The following is a 19,967-nucleotide window of genomic DNA, read 5'->3' on the forward strand; positions in this document are numbered from 1 at the left end:
TCTGTGAGTTCGAGGCCAGCCTGGTCTACAGAGCGAGTTCCAGGACAGCCTCCAAAGCCACAGAGAAACCCTGTCTCAAAAACAAAACAAAACAAAACAAAAAAAAAAGGTTGTGAGAGGGTTGTAGATGTAGCACAGAGTGCTTGCCTGCATGCACTGAGCCCTGGATTCCTTCTCCAGCATCATAGAAAAACTCCATGGTGGCACAAGTCTAATCCCAGCATTCTGGGGGTAGAGGCAGAAAGATCAGAAAGTCAAGCCCATCCTTGAGTTAGAACCCAGTCTTCGATACTTGAGACCCTGTCTCAATAAAAAAAGATAAAGAGATGGGGTGGGGCACATGATCAGAATATATGGGGGGGGTAACAAGATCCAAAAGATGACCAAAGACATAGACTACTTTGCAGTATATCAACCTATAACGTGCAAAATTTGTATAGAGAGAACTCAATGATATTTCATAAGTTTTTAATTAAATGTCTGGAAAAGAGGTTTCCTGTGGCTTCTGAAAAGCGGGGACCTCGGTAGGGAAGAATGGGAAAAGAGACTGCACACATTTCTAAGTGATTCTTCAACAGCTGTGTTCTGACAATACTCTGCCTAAAGACCTTGGAGCTTTGACTAGGTCTTTGGCAAAAGTCCGGTCAGCCAATCCCACATGGCAAATGAGGGCTGGAAAATTATAGCTGTGTTGGGTGAGTGTCAGGTTATTTTCAGATCAGATGTTGGTTGGGTAGTTCTGGGCCTGAGTCACACAGAGGGAAAAATCATGGAAAATGTACAGAAATGCCATTGGGCCAGAGAGCCAGAGTTTGAGCTAATTACTGATCGTGGGGAAACAGGGAAAGGGCTCTGATTCTGTCCAATGACTGGTTCGGTTTCTGTGTGAGTAAGGTGAGGCCCAGGTTAACAAAGCTTCACTTTTTGATCATTCTCTCTCTCAGTCTCTGTGTGTGTGTGTGTGTGTGTGTGTGTGTGTGTGTGTTCCTTCCTTCTACTTCTTCATACCCATGCATTTGAAAATAAGTTTCATACATTTTTTTTTATTGTGTATACAGTCTTCTGCCTGCATGCCAGCAGAGGGCACCAGATTTCATTCAAGGTGGTTGTGAGCTACCATGTGGTTGCCTGGAACTGAACTCAGGACCTCTGGAAGAACAGTCAGTGCTCTTAACCTCTGAGCCATCTCTCCAGCCCCTCGTACATTTTTGTCTAGGTAAATCCTGTTTATTGGAGAAAATGTGTAAATTACATAAACCTTAGTGAAATTTATTTTTTTTGAAACAGGGTCTGGCCTTATACTTCAGGTAATCCTTCTGCCTCAGTTTCACAAGTGCTAGAATTATAGGAATGACCTGCCAAGTCTGATGTTGAACTTTTTGGGTTTTTTGTTGTTTTTTTTTTTAAGATTTATTTATGCGCCAGGCGGTGGTGGCGCACGCCTTTAATCCCAGCACTCGGGAGGCAGAGGCAGGCGGATCTCTGTGAGTTCGAGGCTGGGCTGGACCGATAGCCTCCAAAACAATACAGAGAAACCCTGTCTCGTAAAAACCAAAAAAAAAAAAAAAAAGATTTATTTATGCTGGGTGGTAGCGGCACCTGCCTTTAATCCCAGCACTCAGGAGGCAGAGGCAGGAGGATCTCTGTGAGTTGGAAGCCAGCCTGGTCTACAGAGCGAGTTCCAGGATAGGATCCAAAACAATGCAAAGAAAGGCTGTCTTGAAAACAAAACAAAAAACAAACAAAAAAACCCACAAAGATTTATTATGTATACAGTATTCTGCCTGCATGTATCTCTGCAGGCCAGAAGAGGGCACCAGATCTCATTACAGATGGTCGTGAGTCACCATGTGGTTGCTGTGAATTGAACTCAGGTTCTCTGGAAGGGCGGTCAGTGCTCTTAACCTCTGAGCCATCTCTTCAGCCAGGGGGTTTTCTGTTTTGGTTTTTTTCCTTGTTTTGTTTTTGTTTTTTTCGTTTTCAAAACAGGATTTCTCTTTGTGGCCCTGACTGCCCTGGAACTCACTGTGTAGACCAGGCTGGCCTCGAACTCACAAAGATTCACCTGCCTCTGTCTCCTGAGTACTGGGATTAACGGCATGTGTCACCATGAACTCTGACTTAAATTTTTTAAAGAAAATAACAGCCATCTAAGTTCTTTACTCAGAAGTTAATGGCTGGCATTCTCTTAGAACACAGTTTTGGGTTTTTTTGTTTTGTTTCAGGATTTTGTTCAGAGCTTTTTGGTCTTTGTGTGTGTGTGTGTGTGTGTGTGTGTGTGTGTGTGTGTGTGTGTGTGTGTGTGTGTGTGTGTGTTCCTTGCAACTTTTTTTTCCTTGTGGTAAATACAGCGTCTTTGAACGTTATATATAAATCTTCTTTGTTGGTTTATTTCCTTAAGAGGAGTCTAGAAAAGAGTTAAGAAACTAGTTAAGAAAGCCCGTGGCCATGGTTAAGGATCCTAATTTCATCTTGCCAAACCGCACCCTGGAAAGACTGCACTGATAGACACTCTCCCCAGCAGGGCCTTGGACCCCACCACAGATTCGTAGGTCTCCACAAAGTCCAGCTTTTGCATATGCTTGGGTTCTGCCCTGTTACTTGTAAGAGGCAAAAATCTGCTTTATTTGTTGAAACGCGTGCAGTGTTTATCTGGACCTTTTATCAAGCCCGCAACTCCGTGTTGAGGCTTGCACCCGGAGGGGATAGCTCCTGCTCAAAAATCCACCTGTCCTCTGTTGCCCAGAAGGCAGCCGGGTCCTCCTGGAATCAATGTGCCTGTTTGGATAGTTGCAAAGATGCCACCCTCGGAGGAGGGGGCGAGATAAAGATTCAATTTCCTGCACAAGGGCCTTTTGTCCTACCAGAAGCTTCTCTCCTCAGGGGACAGATTTTATGGTCCATTAGTGGGCCGAGCGGTGGCTGTACCAGCAGGCTTGATCATCCACACCGCCCGAGGTGGTGGTGGTGGCGGCGGGAAGTGTGGTTTCTGAAGCCCATCTGTGTCCTCCCTCTTCCTGGCCTCGCTACCCCCTACCCCCATCCCCAGGCGTGGCCCCACGGCCCTGTCTGGGGAGGATTGTGGTGCCCGGGGCCAACTGGCTGCTTCCTGGCTGAGCTCCCGCCCTGGCGGCCCCGGTGAAGAACCACCACTGACTGAGCGGCTCATTGTATGCGCCGCAGGCGGCCAGCGCGGAGCAGCGTAGCCAGCAGCGCAGGTAGAGCGGGGCGCAGGCTGGGTCGGGGGCGGCTGCTCCAGGGCTGGGGATCCGTGTCTGTGTAACCCTAGCACTCCTGTACCCAACATCTGCTTACTGCTCTTCTTGTTTCTCCATCCTCTGCTGGGATTCCTATCTAGTTTCGAGATTCATACTGCCTGGTGGTCTCCAGCTGTTTCCAATGTTAGCACCCCCTGGCTCCCACAGGTAACTTCCAGAGTCCTGGGCCGATGTCCCTTCTTTGCGGTGGGACCATAAGAACTGAGTTAGTCTCACGGATTCCCAGGGAAGAACGACTGCCTGTGGGGTGGAAATTCGGAGCCTTTGTTGAGCCTGGGGAGAGAGCGGTCCTGCTTGGGGCACTAGGGCTAGTTTGTGGGAGAACACCAAGCTTTCGGGTAGATGAGTAGTTAGGTCTCCAGATGGGGTGTTACCCTCCAAGGAGGGATGGGGGCTAAACTAAGGGTGCAGCTGGTGGGGTCTATGGGTCTGGCAATTTAGTCAGGATTGCTGTGGAGAGTGGAAAGGTGTTATGTTGTGAATTCATCATGGAGAGTACATTGTTACCGTCCGTCCTCAGGAGCTTCAGCCCTCTTCCCCCTCCCCATCTACTGAGCATCACTTAGGAATTTAAAGGTGCTTTTCAAAAGACGTGTTTTTAAAAAGCTCATCAAGAGCCTTGTCACAGAATGCTTAAGAACACAGTTTGGGGACCAAATCTAGAAAATGGATCGGGCTGGCTTGCTTCTGGCTACTCAGCCTTGGACACAGCAGTGGACTCTTTTGACTCTCAGTATATGTGCCCCCCAAAATACCGACTGTACTTTCTCTTCACCCTTAAACAGGAAGCAAGAAAGCTGAGTGTCACGCAAACGCTTAGACGGAGGGATTAAGGTTTTGGGGTTTTGAGGCCCGATTACTCTGTGTAGTCCAGGCTGGTCTGACTTCAAACTCTATCCTCTTGTCTCAGGTTCCTAAATGCTGGGATTACAGGAGTGTGCTGTCATGCTCTCTGCTAAAAAAATAAAATGTCGTCTTTTTAAGATGAGGAAATTTCAGCTTGACTGGCAGGGAGGACTTGGTTGACCGGAAGCTATGAATGCATACAGGCCGGTGCTAGAGCTACTATGACTAGAAGGCTGAGTGAAAGCCCCATGGGTGGGGTGACTTGTTAAATTCTCATTTTACCAAGGAAACTGGCCCAGAGTGGTTTAGTGACTGGCTCGACAAAGGATATGGACCCAGTCTGGCTCCCAAAGCTAGGCCTCCAGCCATTATTTCTCGTAGTCTTCTGTTGTGCGCACCTGAGCTGTCTCTGTTAGGGTCAGAGAGTCATCAAAATCTTAGGGCTGATGTGCTTGGGTTTTTCTTATGAACAGAATTTTTCTTAGGTTCATAAACTATGGCTATGACCCAGATTTTGGAAGATTCTTGAATGCTACATGCTGTAAGGTGTTATTTCCTCTAAGATAGCCTCTTGCAATTGTTATTTTTTTCAGATCAGAATATGTCTTAAGATAGCATTTGACTATTGTGTGCTGAGTTCCTTTCTTCTCAACTAATGTTTTTGTTTTTTTGTTTTTTGTTATGTCATTCACTTGGGAAGATAATTTGCTTTTTTGAATATGAGGTCATAGCTGTGCATGGTGGCACATACCTTTAGTCCCAGAGACAAAACAGTCTCCTGAGTTTAAAGCCAGACCACTTACATAGCAAGTTCCAGGCCAATCAGGGCTACATATTGCAACCCTGTCTCAAAAATAAGTAAATAATAAATATTAATAAAATGATCAGAGAACATTCTAGATGCTCTCTACCAGTGCTCCGCATGGAGGCACAGGAATATGCTAAATGTACAATCCCTACCTTATGTCCTGCCTGTGTTGCCATGGGAAAAGACCCTTCATAGTTTAGAATCCCTCTATCTGTATGGTTTTGTTTTTTTTTTTTTTGAGACAGTGTTTCTCTGTGTAGCTCTGCCTGTCCTGGAACTTGCTCTGTAGACCAGGCTGGCCTCAAACTCAGAGATCCACCTGCCACTGACACCAAATGCTGTGATTAAAGATGTACACTATCACCTGGCTGAAGTTTTCATTGAGAGTTCCTGGCTCAGAACTCTGTCTCCAAGGCAGATGACATAAAATTGAATTTAATTTTTTCCCTAAGTCAGGTCCCAGAAACTCCTATTATTTCCACCCCCACCCCTGCCTCAGAGCTGCTGGTTGTTCAGAAATCGTCTGACCTACCTTGTCTAAAGTAGCAGTGGCATGAGGGGGTCTTGCCCCATACCCCATACCCTGGAGGAAGGAACTCTGCACAGAGAAGTCAAGAAGAATCTAGACAGACAGGCCTTGCTGGCTTTCCACACCCAGTGTAGCAGTAGAGTTCATAGAAACCCGAAAGAGCAGAGGTCAGAGAGAATCCTTTGTGGCCATGCACCTGGAGGGGACCACGAAGTTGCTCCTCCTCCCTCACCTGGGTGTCTCTTAATCCGTATCCTTGGTAATAAAATGATGGACATAAGTGTTCCCCTGAGTTCTGCGAGCCAGACAGTAAATTGATTGTACGACACGAAGGAATTGTGGGAACTCCAATTGCTTGCTGGGCCAATCAGACAACCTTGGGGTTGTTAACTAACACCTATAGAAGGAAGAATGAATGGTCGTGGGGACATGGTCCTTGAACTGTGGGCTCTGTCCCGCACTGTCTCCAGGAAACTGTGCTCAGAATTGAATTGACTTAAAAGATACAGAGAAGCAGCTGGGCGTTGGTGGCTCACGCCTTTAATCCCAGCACTCGGGAGGCAGAGGCAGGCGGATCTCTGTGAGTTCGAGGCCAGCCTGGTCTACAAGAGCTAGTTCCAGGACAGCCTCCAAAGCCACAGAGAAACCCTGTCTTGAAAAATCAAAAAAAAAAAAAAAAAAAAAAAAAAGATACAGAGAAGCCAGGTGGTGGTGGTGCATGCCTTTAATCCCAGCATTTGGGAGACAGAGGCAGGGGGGGGGGGTCTCTGTGAGTTCGAGACCAGCCTGGTCTACAAGAGCTAATTCAAGGTTTTGTCTCAAAAAAACCAAAACAAACAAACAAAAAAATTTGTGTCCTAACAGAATTCCCCAACAATTCTGGGGATCCCAGAGGTCTTCAGTGGTGATTGTGGTATGAGAATAGAAGAAAAAACTCAAAACATTTTTCTTCCAAGCATCTGGGAATATAGCCTGTGCCATCAGGCCTAGCTTTCCAGGCTGATTTTAATTCATTTCCCCACCAAATGATGATTTTAACAGGGTCTCATGTAATCCAGGCTAGCCTTGACCTCCTGGTCCTCCTGCCTGTAACTCTCAAATGCTGGGATTACAAACGTGTCAGCTTGCCCAGTTTTATGCCATGTTGGGGATTGACTCCTGGGCTTCATGTTTGCTAGGCAAGCATCTAACCTTTAGCCCCTGTCTATAGATTGCAGAAGGCAAGTTTCTTTCCTCCAGCTGCAGCTGTACTGTACAACTCCAAGCTCCTTGGCCCTGGCAGCCACCATGCAGCTGCATAGTCAGAACTGGCAGGAATGGCTGATTGGCCAGGGCCTCATATCAGAGCAGATATATCTTCCGTCACAGTCTGGCCCAGCAAACAGTCTTGAAGTTGAAGCTGGGCTTGGAAACACATTTCAATGCATAGGGAAAGTTCCTCCAAACCCATACCCCTGGCCTTCCCTGGTCTGGTGGGTACTCAGGTCAGCTGGTAGGTGAAGTTACAGACATGTCTTCTAGCAATAAAGGCTGGAGACCAGCAAATGCCACCCATGTCTTTTTTACCCTTCTAAAAATAATCTAAGATTAACAAAGAAAACCATTAGACTTGCATACAGTGTCACATGCCTATAATCCCATCACTGGGAAGAGACAACGGGAGAAACAGGAGTTCAAGTCATCCTTAGCTGTGTGTTTTGTTTTTTGGTTTGGTTTTGGTTTTTCGAGACAGGGTTTCTCTGTGGCTTTGGAGGCTGTCCTGGAACTCGCTCTGTAGACCATAGCTGTGTGTTTTAAGGTCAGTCTGAGATACATGAGATGTCTCAAAAACAAAACAGAAACACCTAAAACTTGCCCATAGGAAAGGAAACACTACTTACTATTTGGTGTTATCCCTTCCATACTTCTTTTCCAGTTTTCTTATGTGTTCTTTAACAGCTTTATCTATAACAAGATATAATTCACATACTTTCAAGTTTGCTCTTTTGTTTTGTTTGGTTTGGTTTTTCCAGTTAGGGTTTCTCTGTGTAACAGCCCTAGCTGTCCTGGAACTAGCTTTGTAGACCAGGCTGGCCTTGAACTCACAGAGAATGTATAGTGTATTCAGTATTGTGAGTCAGCCACAAGTGAAACCATGTTGAATTTTATATGTATCCACAATTTATCATTTATTGCCAGATAATTGTTATCATTAATAATAATCATTATTGTTGTTGTTATTACTTTTGGTGTGTGTGTGTGTGATGTGTTTGAGTGTAGACACATGCACACCATAACTCACATATGGAGGTCAGAGGACAATTCTGGGGAGACACTCCTACCCTTCTATCCTCTGGGGATCAAACGCAGGCATACACAGCAAGTACCTTTACCTGCTGAGCCATCTCCTTGACCCTTGGTAGAGACTCTTCCATTGTGAGGTATACAATAATTTTGCTTATCAATTGATAGGTACTTGGGATGTTTCTGCTTTGGTATTATAAATAATGCTGTTATGAAAACTCATGAGCAAGTTTTAAGTGGGCATATGTTTTCACTATTATTGGGTCTATAGTCTGGTATGGAATTTATGGCATCGTGTGCTGAGCCTGCTTAGCCCTCTGAGGAACTGCCAGACAGCACCATTTTCCATTCTCGACAGCACTGGATGAGGGTTCTGGTTTCTCTTATTTCCACTAACACCTATAATTTTAAAAATCCTGGCTCATGCTTGTAATATCAGAACCAGGGAAATGGACCAGGAGCTCAAACTTAGCCTTGGCTACACAGCAAGTTTCTAGACAAGCCTGACTACACGAGACCCTGTCAGGGGAAAAAAGAAATCCTGAGAGTTCTGCATTTCTCCCTCTTTCCCCTCTCCCCATCTGGCTTAGTACCACATGCTACTTAATCACTCTGCCACATCCCTAGCTTGTACCAGCTCTCCAAAAATTTTTTAAAAGATTTATTTATTATATACACAATGTTCTGCCTGCATGTCAGAAGAGGGCGCCAGGTCTCATAGATGGTTGTGAGCCATCATGTGGTTGCTGGGAATTGAACTCAGGACCTCTGAAAGAGTAGTCAGTGCTCTTTTTTGGTTTTTCGAGACAGGGTTTCTCTGTGGCTTTGGAGGCTGTCCTGGAACTCGCTCTGTAGACCAGGCTGGCCTCGAACTCACAGAGATCCACCTGCCTCTGCCTCTGCCTCCCGAGTGCTGGGACTAAAGGCATGCGGCACCAACGCCCAGCGAGTAGTCAGTGCTCTTAACCTCTGAGCCATCTCTCCAGCCCCAAAATTTTGTTTTAATAAGACATAGTCTCACTGTGTAGCTTTGGCTAACCTGGAACAAGGTATGTAGACCAGGTTGGCCTCAAACTCATAAAGTATCACCATGCCCATCTCCCCTTCAAAAAATATACATTTATGGCCAGACATGTACACCATGGAAGTCAGAACGCAAACTATTAGAAGTTGCTTCTCTTCTTCCACTATATGATCCAGGGATCAAATTCAGGTTGCCAGGCGTGGCAGCAAGTGCCCTTTACCCATGAGCCATCCCTCTAGCCCCCCTACTCCTCTTTGTCCTCAACAGCTGCCCCACCTGGTGATGTGCCCAGTGATTAAGAATGTACTGGTGCCGGGCGTTGGTGGCACACGCCTTTAATCCCAGCACTCGGGAGGCAGAGGCAGGCGGATCTCTGAGTTCGAGGCCAGCCTGGTCTGCAGAGTGAGTTCCAGGACAGTCTCCAAAACAATACAGAGAAACCCTGTCTCAAAAAACAAAACAAAAAAAAAAAAAAGTCTTTCAAAATCCTTTACCCACTCATAGGAATTCTTTAATATCCTAGGTGTAAGTCACACTCTAGATCTGTGGTTTGTTTCTGCTTTCTTCCATCTGTTGTCGATCTTTGGTATGTGTGCATTTTTAACACAATTGGTACTGCTTGGAGTAGCTTCAAGGTACGCATCAGAAAGAAAGCTGGGCTAAGCAGGCCTCTGAACCTCTGTGGGAAGGCTGCTAGAGTTCTGATTCTGACTCAGCTGGTATGGAGGTCCTCAAGGCCAGCCTTAATCTTCCTAAGCCTCAGCTCCCTCTTCTGTAAAGCAGGGGCATTAATTGAGTCTGCTTCCTCAATTCAAGGATCAGCTTCTAGAATGCTAAGATCACAGCAAATAAACAGGGCTTGGCCTGCAGGGATCCCTAATCAAGTGTATTTACTATGCTGCTTCTTTAATTTTTAAAATTATCTATCTATCTATCTACCTACCTACCTAACTATCTTTGAGGCAAGGTCTCTACATGGTCCTGGCTGTCTCGGAGTTCTCTATCTAGACCAGGCTGGCCTCACACTCTCCGCAGGGATTAAAAGTGTGCTGCCCCTTGATCCATCACAAGACTATTTCCTTCTCCCTGATTTCTTTCTTTCAATTTCCTTTTCTCTTCTCCTCTGTTCCCCCCTCTTACACATCCTTCTCCCTAAGGAACATGCAGGCTCCATCACAGCAGTTTTACTTCACTGGTCATCCTTGGGGCGTGACATTTACCGACTTCCTGGCCTGGAATCCAACGTGCCCAGCCGTTGGGATTCCTGAGTAGGGATGGCCTCCAGCTGACACTGAACTGAGAGAATCTGAGACTGCCAGTATTACATTTCACTCTCTTAGATTCCGTGCCAGGGCTGGGACAGGCTGATGACAAGAGGAGCTGTCTGGTGGAGCTTGGCTGCAAGTTCCTGGGCCCCAGCTCTGCGCCGGTGATGGCAGACATTCCTTGCCCTGTATCTCAGCTCTCCCATCTGCAAATCAGACAGAAAACAGCGCTCCTAGTGTCTCTCAGGCCATGAAATGGTAAGGGATGTTTAAGGAACACCACAGAAAGAAATGCAGACTTGGATGGTGGGGGGTCTGGAGTCAGTTCAGTACGTATTTGTGTATGCCATGTTCTCATTGGTCTCGCCCTAAAATCCAGGCGGCCCTGAAACTCATCATTGAGCAAGACTGCCTCCAAACATTTGGGAGTACTCTTACCTCAGTTTCTCCAGTGCTGAGATTACAGGAATGAGTGACCACACCTGGCTCTTGTGTGGCCTTTCAAGTTTTTCCTGACATGATACTCACAGTCTAATTAAATTGTTTTACTGAGAAATATAGCACCTCAGAAAGAGCAAAGAACACAGAGCATGCTGGTCTGTGGTGGCACACACCTTTAATCCTAGCACTCAGGAGGCAGAGGCAGGCGGATCTCTGGGTTTGAGGCCAGCCTGGTCTACAGAGCTAGTTCCAGGACAGTCAGGGCTACACAGAGAAACCCTGTCTCAAAAAATAAAATAAAATAAACTCACAAATAAACAACAAAAGGTATCTTGATAGACCTCTCTCTCTCTCTCTCTCTCTCTCTCTCTCTCTCTGTCTCTGTCTCTGTCTCTCTCTCTCTCTCTCTGCTTCCCAAATGCTGGGATTACAGGCGTGTACTACCAAGCTGACCTGATGGTATTTGCTTTGTTTGAGACAGGGTCTCACTTAGCCCATGCTGGCCTGTAACTCCCTGTGGAGCCCAGGCTGGCACTAAACTGACTTTCCTGCCTTTACCTCCCAAGTGCTGGGATTACAGGTGTACACCACCACACCATACTGATGAATTATCACTGATACATTATGTATTTTTTGTTTTTTTTTTTGAGACAGGGATACTCTGTATTGTTTTGGAGGCTGTCCTGGAACTCAGCTCTGTAGACCAGGCTGACCTCGAACTCACAGAGATCCACCTGCCTCTGCCTCCCGAGTGCTGGGATTAAAGGCGTGTGCCACCAACGCCCGGCGATACATTATATATTTAGCTCCCACGTGGAGAAACAGCATGACCAGAACGCAGAAACTCTGTGCACCACCAGTATCCACTATTAAATCCAGAACCCCTGGTTGTCACAGAAACTCATCTTGCACTGGTTTAAACAGGAATGGAATGTTTCTCCAGTGGAGAATCTGTACCCCTGGATCCAGATGTTTAGATGACGCTGTTGGCTTGCTTCATTATTTCTCTGCTCAGTGTTTGTCTGTGTTGGCACTTTCTCTCTCTGTTAGGGACTGGCAGGTGCTCTGCTCTTTTTTCCTTTTCCTTTTTTGATTTATTTACTGCACGTTATATGTGTGAACGTTTTACCCACACGTATGTCTGTGTACCATGTGTGTGCCTGGTGCCGACAAAGGTCAAGAGGAGGGGTCAGATCCCCTTGAACTGTAGCTGTGAATAGTTGTTAGAACCCAGGTCCTCTGCCAGACAAGCCATCTCTACAGCCTTAAGCTACTTCTAGGTGAGGCCAGGAATTAGAAGGGGTAAGTACGTAGATAAGCCAGTCTTGGAACGTGTCTTAGGGTTTACTGTTGCTGTGAAGAGACACCATGGCCGTGGGAAAACGTGTAATTGAGGGGGCTGGCTTACAGTTCAGAGGTTCAGTCCATTATCTTCATGGTGGGGAGCACGGTACATGCAGGCAGACATGGTGCTGGCTACTTCTTGACCAGAAGGCAGTAGAAAACCAACTGACACTCATACTGAGGGAAGCTTGAACGAAAGAGACTTCAAGTCCATCCCCACAGTGACACACTTTCTCCAACAAGGCCATACCTCCTAATACCCTTTAGGGGCTGTTTTCTTCCAAACCACCACAGAACACATGCCCCTCAACAAACAAGGAGTGCTCAGTCATCCGCTTCCAAACCGTTGTGGGGTGTGCACCAGAGAAGACTACTTGGACATGAGGTTTTTTTGTTTTTGTTTTTGTTTTTGTTTTGTTTTGTTTTGTTTTGTTTCTGAGACAGGGTTTCTCTGTGGCTTTGGAGGCTGTCCTGGAACTCGATTGGTACTCCAGGCTGGTCTCGAACTCACAGAGATCTGCCTGCCTCTGCCTCCCAAATGCTGGGATTAAAGGCGTGCGCCCCCAACGCCTGGCTTGGACATGAGTTTAAACCAATAGAAAGTCTTTATTAGCCGGCTGGTGACTACACTCTTGGGTTTTCAGGATCCCAGTGTACCTCTGAGCCTTTGTCAGGGTGAGTTTTTAAGCACAAAAAGAAGTGTCCTGGGTGTATTAACTTCAGTTAACAAGAACAGTTAGCCAAAAGCAGAACTACAGAAGTAAAAAAGTAAAGTCAGTACATTTGGAGACTTTGCCATAACTATGGGCTTTGATGGATTAGGCTTTTGTTTCAGTTTTGGCAGATCTACATGCTGAGTTTCACAGCCTGAAGGATACTCTCACCAGAGTCAGCTGTCCTAAAGCTCTTCCAATGGGTGAGCAGTGCTTCCTTATAGGAAATCTAACAACTGGTTTCTTGTTTGGTTGGTGTCTTAGTTAGGGTTTCTATCGCCATAAAGAGACACCATGACCATGGTAGCTCTTAGAAAGGAAAACATTTCATTGTGTCTGGCTTACAGTTTCAGAGGTTCAGTCCATTATTATCATGGCAGGAATATGGTGCCACGCAGGCAGACATGGTGCAGGAAAAGTAGCTGAGAGTTCTTCATCTTGATAGGCAGGCAGCAGAGGGAGGCTGCATGCCACACTGAGTATAGCTTGAGCATGAGACCACCTCCACAGTGACACACCGGCTTCCAACAAGGCCACACCTCCTAATAGTGCCACTCCCTATGGCCAAGCATTAAAACATTAACCCTCTGTCTCCACTACAGACACATTATCCGTTTTTGTTTTTGTTTTTGTTTTTGAGCCATGCATTTTCCCCACTCCCTTTCTCTCCTTCTCTCTCCCCTTCCACCCTCCCCCTGCCCCCCCCCATGCTCCCAATTCACTCAGGAGATCTTGTCTTCTTCCTCTTCCTAGGCAGATCCATGTATGCCTCTCTTGGGGCCTGCTTTGTTACCTGCTTCTCTGGGGCTGTGGCCTTATGGGAGCCATTTCTATTCAAACCACCTCAGTTGGGTTTTTTTGTTGTTGTTGTTGCTGTTGTTTTTGTTTTTAAATTGATTTTTAGACAGGTTTCATTTAGCTCAGGCTATCCTCAAACTCCTGATCCTCCTGCCTCTACCTCTCCAATCCTGGGATTATAGTTATGTGCACAATGCCCGGCTTAGAGCACTTGTGTTTGTGTAGTGCCAAACCCCACACCAGATCCCTGAGAACTGACAAACACTTCAAAAAAAAATCCAAAACCACAATTCCAACTCTAGTGCTGCCTGCAGGCAAGAAGGAGAAATGGCGCCGGGCGTTAATCCCAGCACTCGGGAGGCAGAGGCAGGCGGATCTCTGTGAGTTCCAGGCCGGGCTGGGCTGACAGCCTCCAAAACAATACAGAGAAACCCTGTCTTGTAAAACCAAAAAAAAAAAAAAAAAAAAACAGGCGGATCTCTGTGAGTTGGAGGCCAGCCTGGTCTACAAAGTGAGTTCCAGGACAGCCTCCAAAACAATGCAGAGAAACCCTGTCTCGAAAAACCAAAAAAAAAAAAAAAAAAAAGAGCACTTGCTGCTCTTGCAGAGGGCTGGGCTTAGCTCCTGTCGCTTACATTCACAGCTTACAACCATCCACAATTCTAGTTCCAGGGGATCTGGCTCCCTCTTCTGGCCTCCACAGGCACCAAGCATGAACACAGTGCACATATAGGCATTCAGGAAAAACATCCATACACGTAAGATAAAAACAAAGCAATCTAAAAAAGGAAGAGGATGCCTCATCCATGGATGGTCAAAAGACCAGAAGGATGGTGGTCCCAATGACTGGCCCAGACACTCGAACTTGGAAGGGTCATGCCTACTTTTCTCCCGGGTTCTGGTCTAATCCAACCCTCTCCTCCCAATCCATCTTGCACAGTGCCTGCAGGGCTATCTAAGTCTGATTGTGCTCATCTGCTCATGCTGCTACTTCCCATCCAGAATCCTCTCCATCAAAGATCATCAAAAGAGAGTCCAGGCCCCATGCCCCCAAACCTTCCTTCTGCAGTGTAGTGCCTACCACGTCTCCACCTGGACTAATCTCAGCTTCCTCTGACGTAGGAACTACCCGGTCTCTCAAGGCATGCCGGACTGCACTGTGTCACACGCCATTTCTCCTTCTTTTTTTTTTTTTTTTTTTTTTTTTTTGGTTTTTCGAGACAGGGTTTCCTGTGGCTTTGGAGGCTGTCCTGGAACTAGCTCTTGTAGACCAGGCTGGCCTCGAACTCACAGAGATCCGCCTGCCTCTGCCTCCGGAGTGCTGGGATTAAAGGCGTGCGCCACCAACGCCCTGAACCATCTCTCCAGACCCCATGAGTGAGTCTTAATATCCCTATTTAGACTGCCAACTCCACTAGGACAGAGACTCTTCATGGTTAGACACCTGCTCTGTTTTCTTTTGTCTGTATTCCAGATTCTCTTTTTGTTCTGCTTCCCACATTCCTTCTATTTTATCTTTTACTCCCCTTATTACAGTTTTAATAGCTAGAGGGATCTAATCCCCCCAAAAAACAGTTTTATTATAGGTTTTATTTGGGTTTTGGTTTGCTTTTTTTGAGACATGGTCTCAGGTGGCCCAGGATGGCCTCAAACAATCCCTCTGCCTTGAGTGCTAAGATTATGGGCATGAGTTAATAGGTACAGCATATATTAGTTTTACTATTGAAAATAATAAAATTTTCATTAAATTTGTCCTACCTCCTGGACAAATGTGGCCTATTAAAGGAGCAGGGATTATTAGACATTAGAGGTAAATCTATTCTAGAAGATGTGTAAATGATCTCAGGATGGCTCATCTTGGCCAAGACCTCCCATGTGAGGCCCTCTCCTCACAGATATTTACAATATCATCCCCCACAGCCTGACATGGTAACAGGTGCCTGTAATCCTAGCACTTTGGAAGCAGAGGCAAGGTGATAGAGAGTTGGAGGCTGTAGGATTGGCTTTGGTGAATAAAGTGCTTGTTTAGTAAGCATGAAACCTGGGATTTGATCCCTGGTACCTCCTATACCAGGCATGGTGATGCATGCCTGTAATCACATTTGGAAGAAGGATCAAAATGTCACATTCAAGGTCATTTTCAACACGGAGATTTAAGGTTGCAATCTCCATTGACAGGAGATATTAAAGCTTAGAGAGAGCAAACCACTTGCTCCAGGCTTGAAAGTTCCTGCGTGGCAGTTTGGGGACTCAAAGCCAGCCCTCTTGCCTCCTTGTACCAGAAAGTTCATGAGCTCACACTCATTTGGAAAACTGTCAATGGCAGGGCTACTCTGCCCCTAACCTGGAGAGCTTTCTTTGAGTGGGGCTATCTCCCTCCAGGGGCTCTGACCAGTCTTCCTCCTGTGCTCTCAGGCTCCAGGAACCTCCCATGGATTTGTGATCAACACAAGCATCTCTCCCAGCCCTGGACAGCAGTGAGTACTCTCAGCAGGGGAAGGGCCAGCAGCCTGCCATGGGTATGCCTCTGCTCTGCCTCTCTGCTTCCCTACCTCCATCCTGCCTGCCACTTCCCTGGGCTCCTCTACAGCCCATGGCTTCCAGAGAACACCCCTGTTCTGGAGTCCATCCCAGCTTCAGCCCAACCAGGCTGGCCTCGAACTCACAGAGATCTGTTTGCCTCTGCCTCTCAGAGTGCTGGCATTAAAGGTATGCACCAACACCTCGCAGCTTGCTTCTTTTCTTGAGAGAGAGAGATAGAGAGAGATGCAGGTGATGTGGAATTGCTTCAGATTTGCTATGTAGCTGGATCTTGTGAACTTCTGGCCCCCACCCCCTTGTTTACTAAATGCTAAAGTTACTGGTATGCACTGTCATACCTGGCTGATGCTGTCCTGAGACTGAATGAAGGGCTTACTAAGATACACACCCCCATTCTGTGTGTGTCGGGGGTTGTACATATGTGGAGGTCACGGGACAAGAACAATTTGGGGGAATCAGCTGTCTTTTTACATGTGTATTCCAGGAATTTAAACTCAGCTCATCAGGCCTGGCAGCAAGTGCCTTACCTGTGGAGCCATCTTACCATGTTCTGCTTGCTGTTGGTTATTTCTTTGCTCTTTGGGCTTTTGGGTGTGGTGGCTGCCACCCAGCTCCCAAGTAAATCACACAAAGGCTTACTCTTTATTCATTCATTTATTTATTTATTTATTTGGTTTTTCGAGACAGGGTTTCTCTGTGGCTTTGGAGACTGTCCTGGAACTCACAGAGATCCGCCTGCCTCTGCCTCCGGAGTGCTGGGATTAAAGGCATGTGCCACCACCGCCCGGCTAGGCTTACTCTTTCTTACTTATGGATGCTGGGCCTTAGCCTGACTTATTTCTAGTCAGTTTTCCTCAACTTAAATCATCCCCTCTACCTTATACCTCTGGGCTTTTACCTTTTACTATTTCTATATAACTTTCTTTACTTCTTACTCTGTAGTTGTGTAGCTGTGTGGCTGGTCCCTAGTGTCCTCATCCTCCTTTTGCTCCTAGATCTTCTCCCAGCTCTGTCTCCCTGTTTATTCTCTGCCTGCCAGCCCCACCTATCCTTTCTCCTGCCTAGTATACAGTGTTCTTCCTGCAGGCCAGAAGAGGGCACCAGATCTCATTATGGATGGTTGTGAGCCACCTAGTGGTTGCTGGAAATTGAACTCGGGACCTCTGGAAGAACAGCCAGTGCTCATAACCACTGACCCATCTCTCCAGTCCCATGAAAGGGATTCTTAAGTAAAGGCAGTTTTGCTTGAAAAACAGTATTTGCAGGACCAGTGATGTTGGAGTATGTGTTTAATCCCAGCACTCTGGAGGCAGAGACAGGCAGATCTCTTTGAGTTTGATGCCCACCTGGTCTACAGAGAAAGTTCCAGGACAGCTAGGGCTGTTACACAGGGAAATCCTGTCTTGAAAAACAAACAAACAAAAAAATAGTTGCAACACATAGGAGATGTGTTACCAGTGTTGTGCCCAAATTCTGAACACCCCCCAAAATCACCAAAAGACCCATTCTGATTCAAAAGCAAAGTGTCTTTTTTTTTTTTTTTTTTTTTTTGGTTTTATGAGACAGGGTTTCTCTGTATTGTTTTGGAGGCTGTCGTCCAGCCCGGCCTCAAACTCACAGAGATCAGACTGCCTCTGCCTCCTGAGTGCTGGGATTAAAGGCGGATGCCACCACCGCCTGGGGCAAAGTGTCTTTTATTGTTTAACAAGCTAACCACATTAACTCTGGCCCTTCCTCTGTTCAACACAGTGGATGGTTGGATAAGGACCCAGGGGAAACAGATCGGTACTCAGACTTGTGTTGATTGGTCAACTGGTTGCTATGGCCTATAGACCCTCCCAGAGCGGTTGCTATGTTCTGCATAAAGCACATCCAGAGTCCTGCTAGTTAACTTTTGATTGGTTCCTAGCCTCGAGGAGGAGGAGGAGGAGGGGGAGGGGGAGGAGGAGGAGGAGGGGGAGGGGGGAGGAGGAGGAGGAGGAGGAGGAGGAGGAGGAGGAGGAGGAGGAGGAGGAGGAGATCTGACCTCCTAGTGACTAGGACAGACCCAGCAAGGTCAGACATGTTCTGAGTCAGAGGCGTGCAAATCTTTTCTGCAACCTATAATGGCTGCTAAAGCAGGGGAGGGGGCTGGTCCCTTCAACCAGCACTTAGGAGATGGAGATAGAAGGAACAGAAGTTTAGGGTCCTCCTACAGCTACATGTAGAATACAACCTGCACGAGGCTGAAGTTGGGCCTGGGATATAAGCTCAGGCCACAGTCCCTAACCCTGTCCTTCCCTTTTTATAGGCCCTAACCAGAGGCATGCGGCTGCCCCACTTCTCCGGTGCTCTCCTGCTTTCACTCTTGATAGCACAGACCTGCATCCTAGTCTTCCTGGTCTCCCGGCAAACGCCATCGTCCCCAGCTGGAGCTGGCAGTAAGGAGCATGTGCATGTGCTGGTGCTGTCCTCGTGGCGCTCGGGCTCGTCTTTCGTGGGCCAGCTCTTCAGCCAACACCCAGATGTCTTCTACCTGATGGAGCCGGCTTGGCATGTGTGGAATGCCCTGTCGCAGGGCAGTGCCCCTATGCTCCACATGGCCGTCCGCGACCTGGTCCGTTCAGTATTCCTGTGCGACATGGATGTCTTTGATGCCTACCTGCCCTGGCGCCGCAACATCTCAGATCTCTTCCAGTGGGCGGTGAGCCGCGCCTTGTGCTCGCCGCCGGTCTGCAATGCCTTCGCTCGCCGCAGCATCAGTAGCGAGGAGGTATGCAAGTCTTTGTGCGCAACACGGCCCTTCAGCCTGGCCCGGGAATCCTGCAGCTCTTACAGCCACGTAGTGCTCAAGGAGGTGCGCTTCTTTAACCTGCAAGTTCTCTACCCATTGCTCAGTGACCCAGCACTCAATCTGCGCATCGTGCACCTGGTGCGCGACCCCCGCGCGGTGCTGCGCTCCCGAGAGCAGGCTGCCAAGGCGCTGGCGCGGGACAATGGCATCGTTCTGGGTACCAATGGCACGTGGGTGGAAGCGGATCCTCGGCTGCGCGTGGTCAATGAGGTGTGCCGCAGCCATGTGCGCATTGCAGAGGCCGCATTGCATAAGCCGCCGCCCTTCCTGAAAGGTCGCTACCGCCTAGTGCGCTACGAGGATCTGGCCCGGGACCCACTCACTGAGATCCGTGAGCTCTATGCTTTCACTGGCCTGAACCTCACACGGCGGCTCCAGGCTTGGATCCACAACATCACGCATGGCTCAGGGCCAGGCACACGCCATGAGGCCTTCAAGACCTCATCCAGGGATGCGCTCAGTGTGTCCCAAGCCTGGAGACACTCGCTGCCTTTCGCCAAGATTCAGCAGGTCCAGAAACTGTGCGCAGGCGCACTGCAGCTACTGGGTTACCGACCTGTGCACTCCGAGCTTGAGCAGCGGGACCTCTCTCTGGACCTCTTGCTGCCTAGAGGCATGGACAGTTTCAAGTGGGCTTCTTCCACCGACGCAGAGCCGGGATCTTAAGAGTCTTATTGGAGAGTCCCTGGTCTGACGTTAGGGCCTATTGGAGTATGATGATGAAAGGGCTTGGAGAAACCAAAAGAAAGTCCACTAACAGTGACTGGGAGCGTGTGGGTGGTCTTGCCCTATACTAGGAGAGGATTGAATCCAAATTCCATATTTCTTTTCCTCCCCAGATTATGATGTTGTGCCCAGATTGAATCCCAAAATCACCAAGAGACCCATTCTGATGCAAAAGCAAAGAGTCTTTTATTGTTTTTTAGCGTTCATTGTGACGGATGGCAAGAGAAGGACCCAGGGAATTTATTGGGCGGCCTTAAGGGAGTGTCTAGGGGGTAGGCAACAGTCTTAGGATTGGTGCACTTCCAGGCTTGGACAACATGTCCTGTGTCGATTGGTCAACTGGTTGTTATGGCCTATAGGCCCTCCCAGGGTGGTTGCTATGCTCTGCACGTGACTATTGTGCCACTTGTGCTATAAAGCATGCTCAGAGCCTTAAAGCACATCAGAGTCCTGCCAGCTAACTTCTGATTGGTTCCTTGCCATAAGGAGGGTGTCTGATCTCCTAGTGACCAGGGCAGGCCTGGCAAGGTCAGACATG

General features: G+C 47.6%; 1 protein-coding gene across 4 annotated transcripts; it reads left to right on the forward strand.

Annotated features, from left to right (window-relative positions):
* The first annotated feature begins 1,161 nt into the window (after positions 1 to 1,161).
* Chst6 (carbohydrate sulfotransferase 6) lies at positions 1,162 to 19,603 on the forward strand. Of its 4 annotated transcripts, none has more exons than XM_040736638.1 (3): positions 1,162 to 1,216; positions 15,745 to 15,806; positions 18,161 to 19,603. In XM_040736638.1, exon 3 carries the CDS (start codon positions 18,176 to 18,178, stop codon positions 19,367 to 19,369), a length of 1,194 nt encoding a protein of 397 aa, XP_040592572.1. In that variant the 5' UTR covers positions 1,162 to 1,216; positions 15,745 to 15,806; positions 18,161 to 18,175; the 3' UTR covers positions 19,370 to 19,603. The 4 variants fall into 4 exon arrangements, with proteins under 4 accessions (XP_040592572.1, XP_040592578.1, XP_040592563.1 ...); XM_040736629.1 differs by lacking the exon at positions 1,162 to 1,216 and adding an exon at positions 2,331 to 3,218; XM_040736644.1 differs by lacking the exons at positions 1,162 to 1,216; positions 15,745 to 15,806 and adding an exon at positions 2,330 to 3,218.
* Positions 19,604 to 19,967: the final 364 nt, after the last annotated feature.

Source organism: Mesocricetus auratus, unplaced genomic scaffold, assembly GCF_017639785.1.
Source record: "Mesocricetus auratus isolate SY011 unplaced genomic scaffold, BCM_Maur_2.0 Super-Scaffold_6723, whole genome shotgun sequence".
Classification (NCBI taxonomy): domain Eukaryota; kingdom Metazoa; phylum Chordata; class Mammalia; order Rodentia; family Cricetidae; genus Mesocricetus; species Mesocricetus auratus.

Coding starts and splice junctions, on each gene's coding strand:
- Chst6 (XM_040736629.1), top strand. CDS start 3,173: ATGCGCCGCAGGCGGCCAGCGCGGAGCAGCGTAGCCAGCAGCGCAG. Junction 3,219..15,744: donor CAGCGTAGCCAGCAGCGCAG/GTAGAGCGGGGC, acceptor CTGTGCTCTCAG/GCTCCAGGAACCTCCCATGG. Junction 15,807..18,160: donor TCTCCCAGCCCTGGACAGCA/GTGAGTACTCTC, acceptor CCCTTTTTATAG/GCCCTAACCAGAGGCATGCG.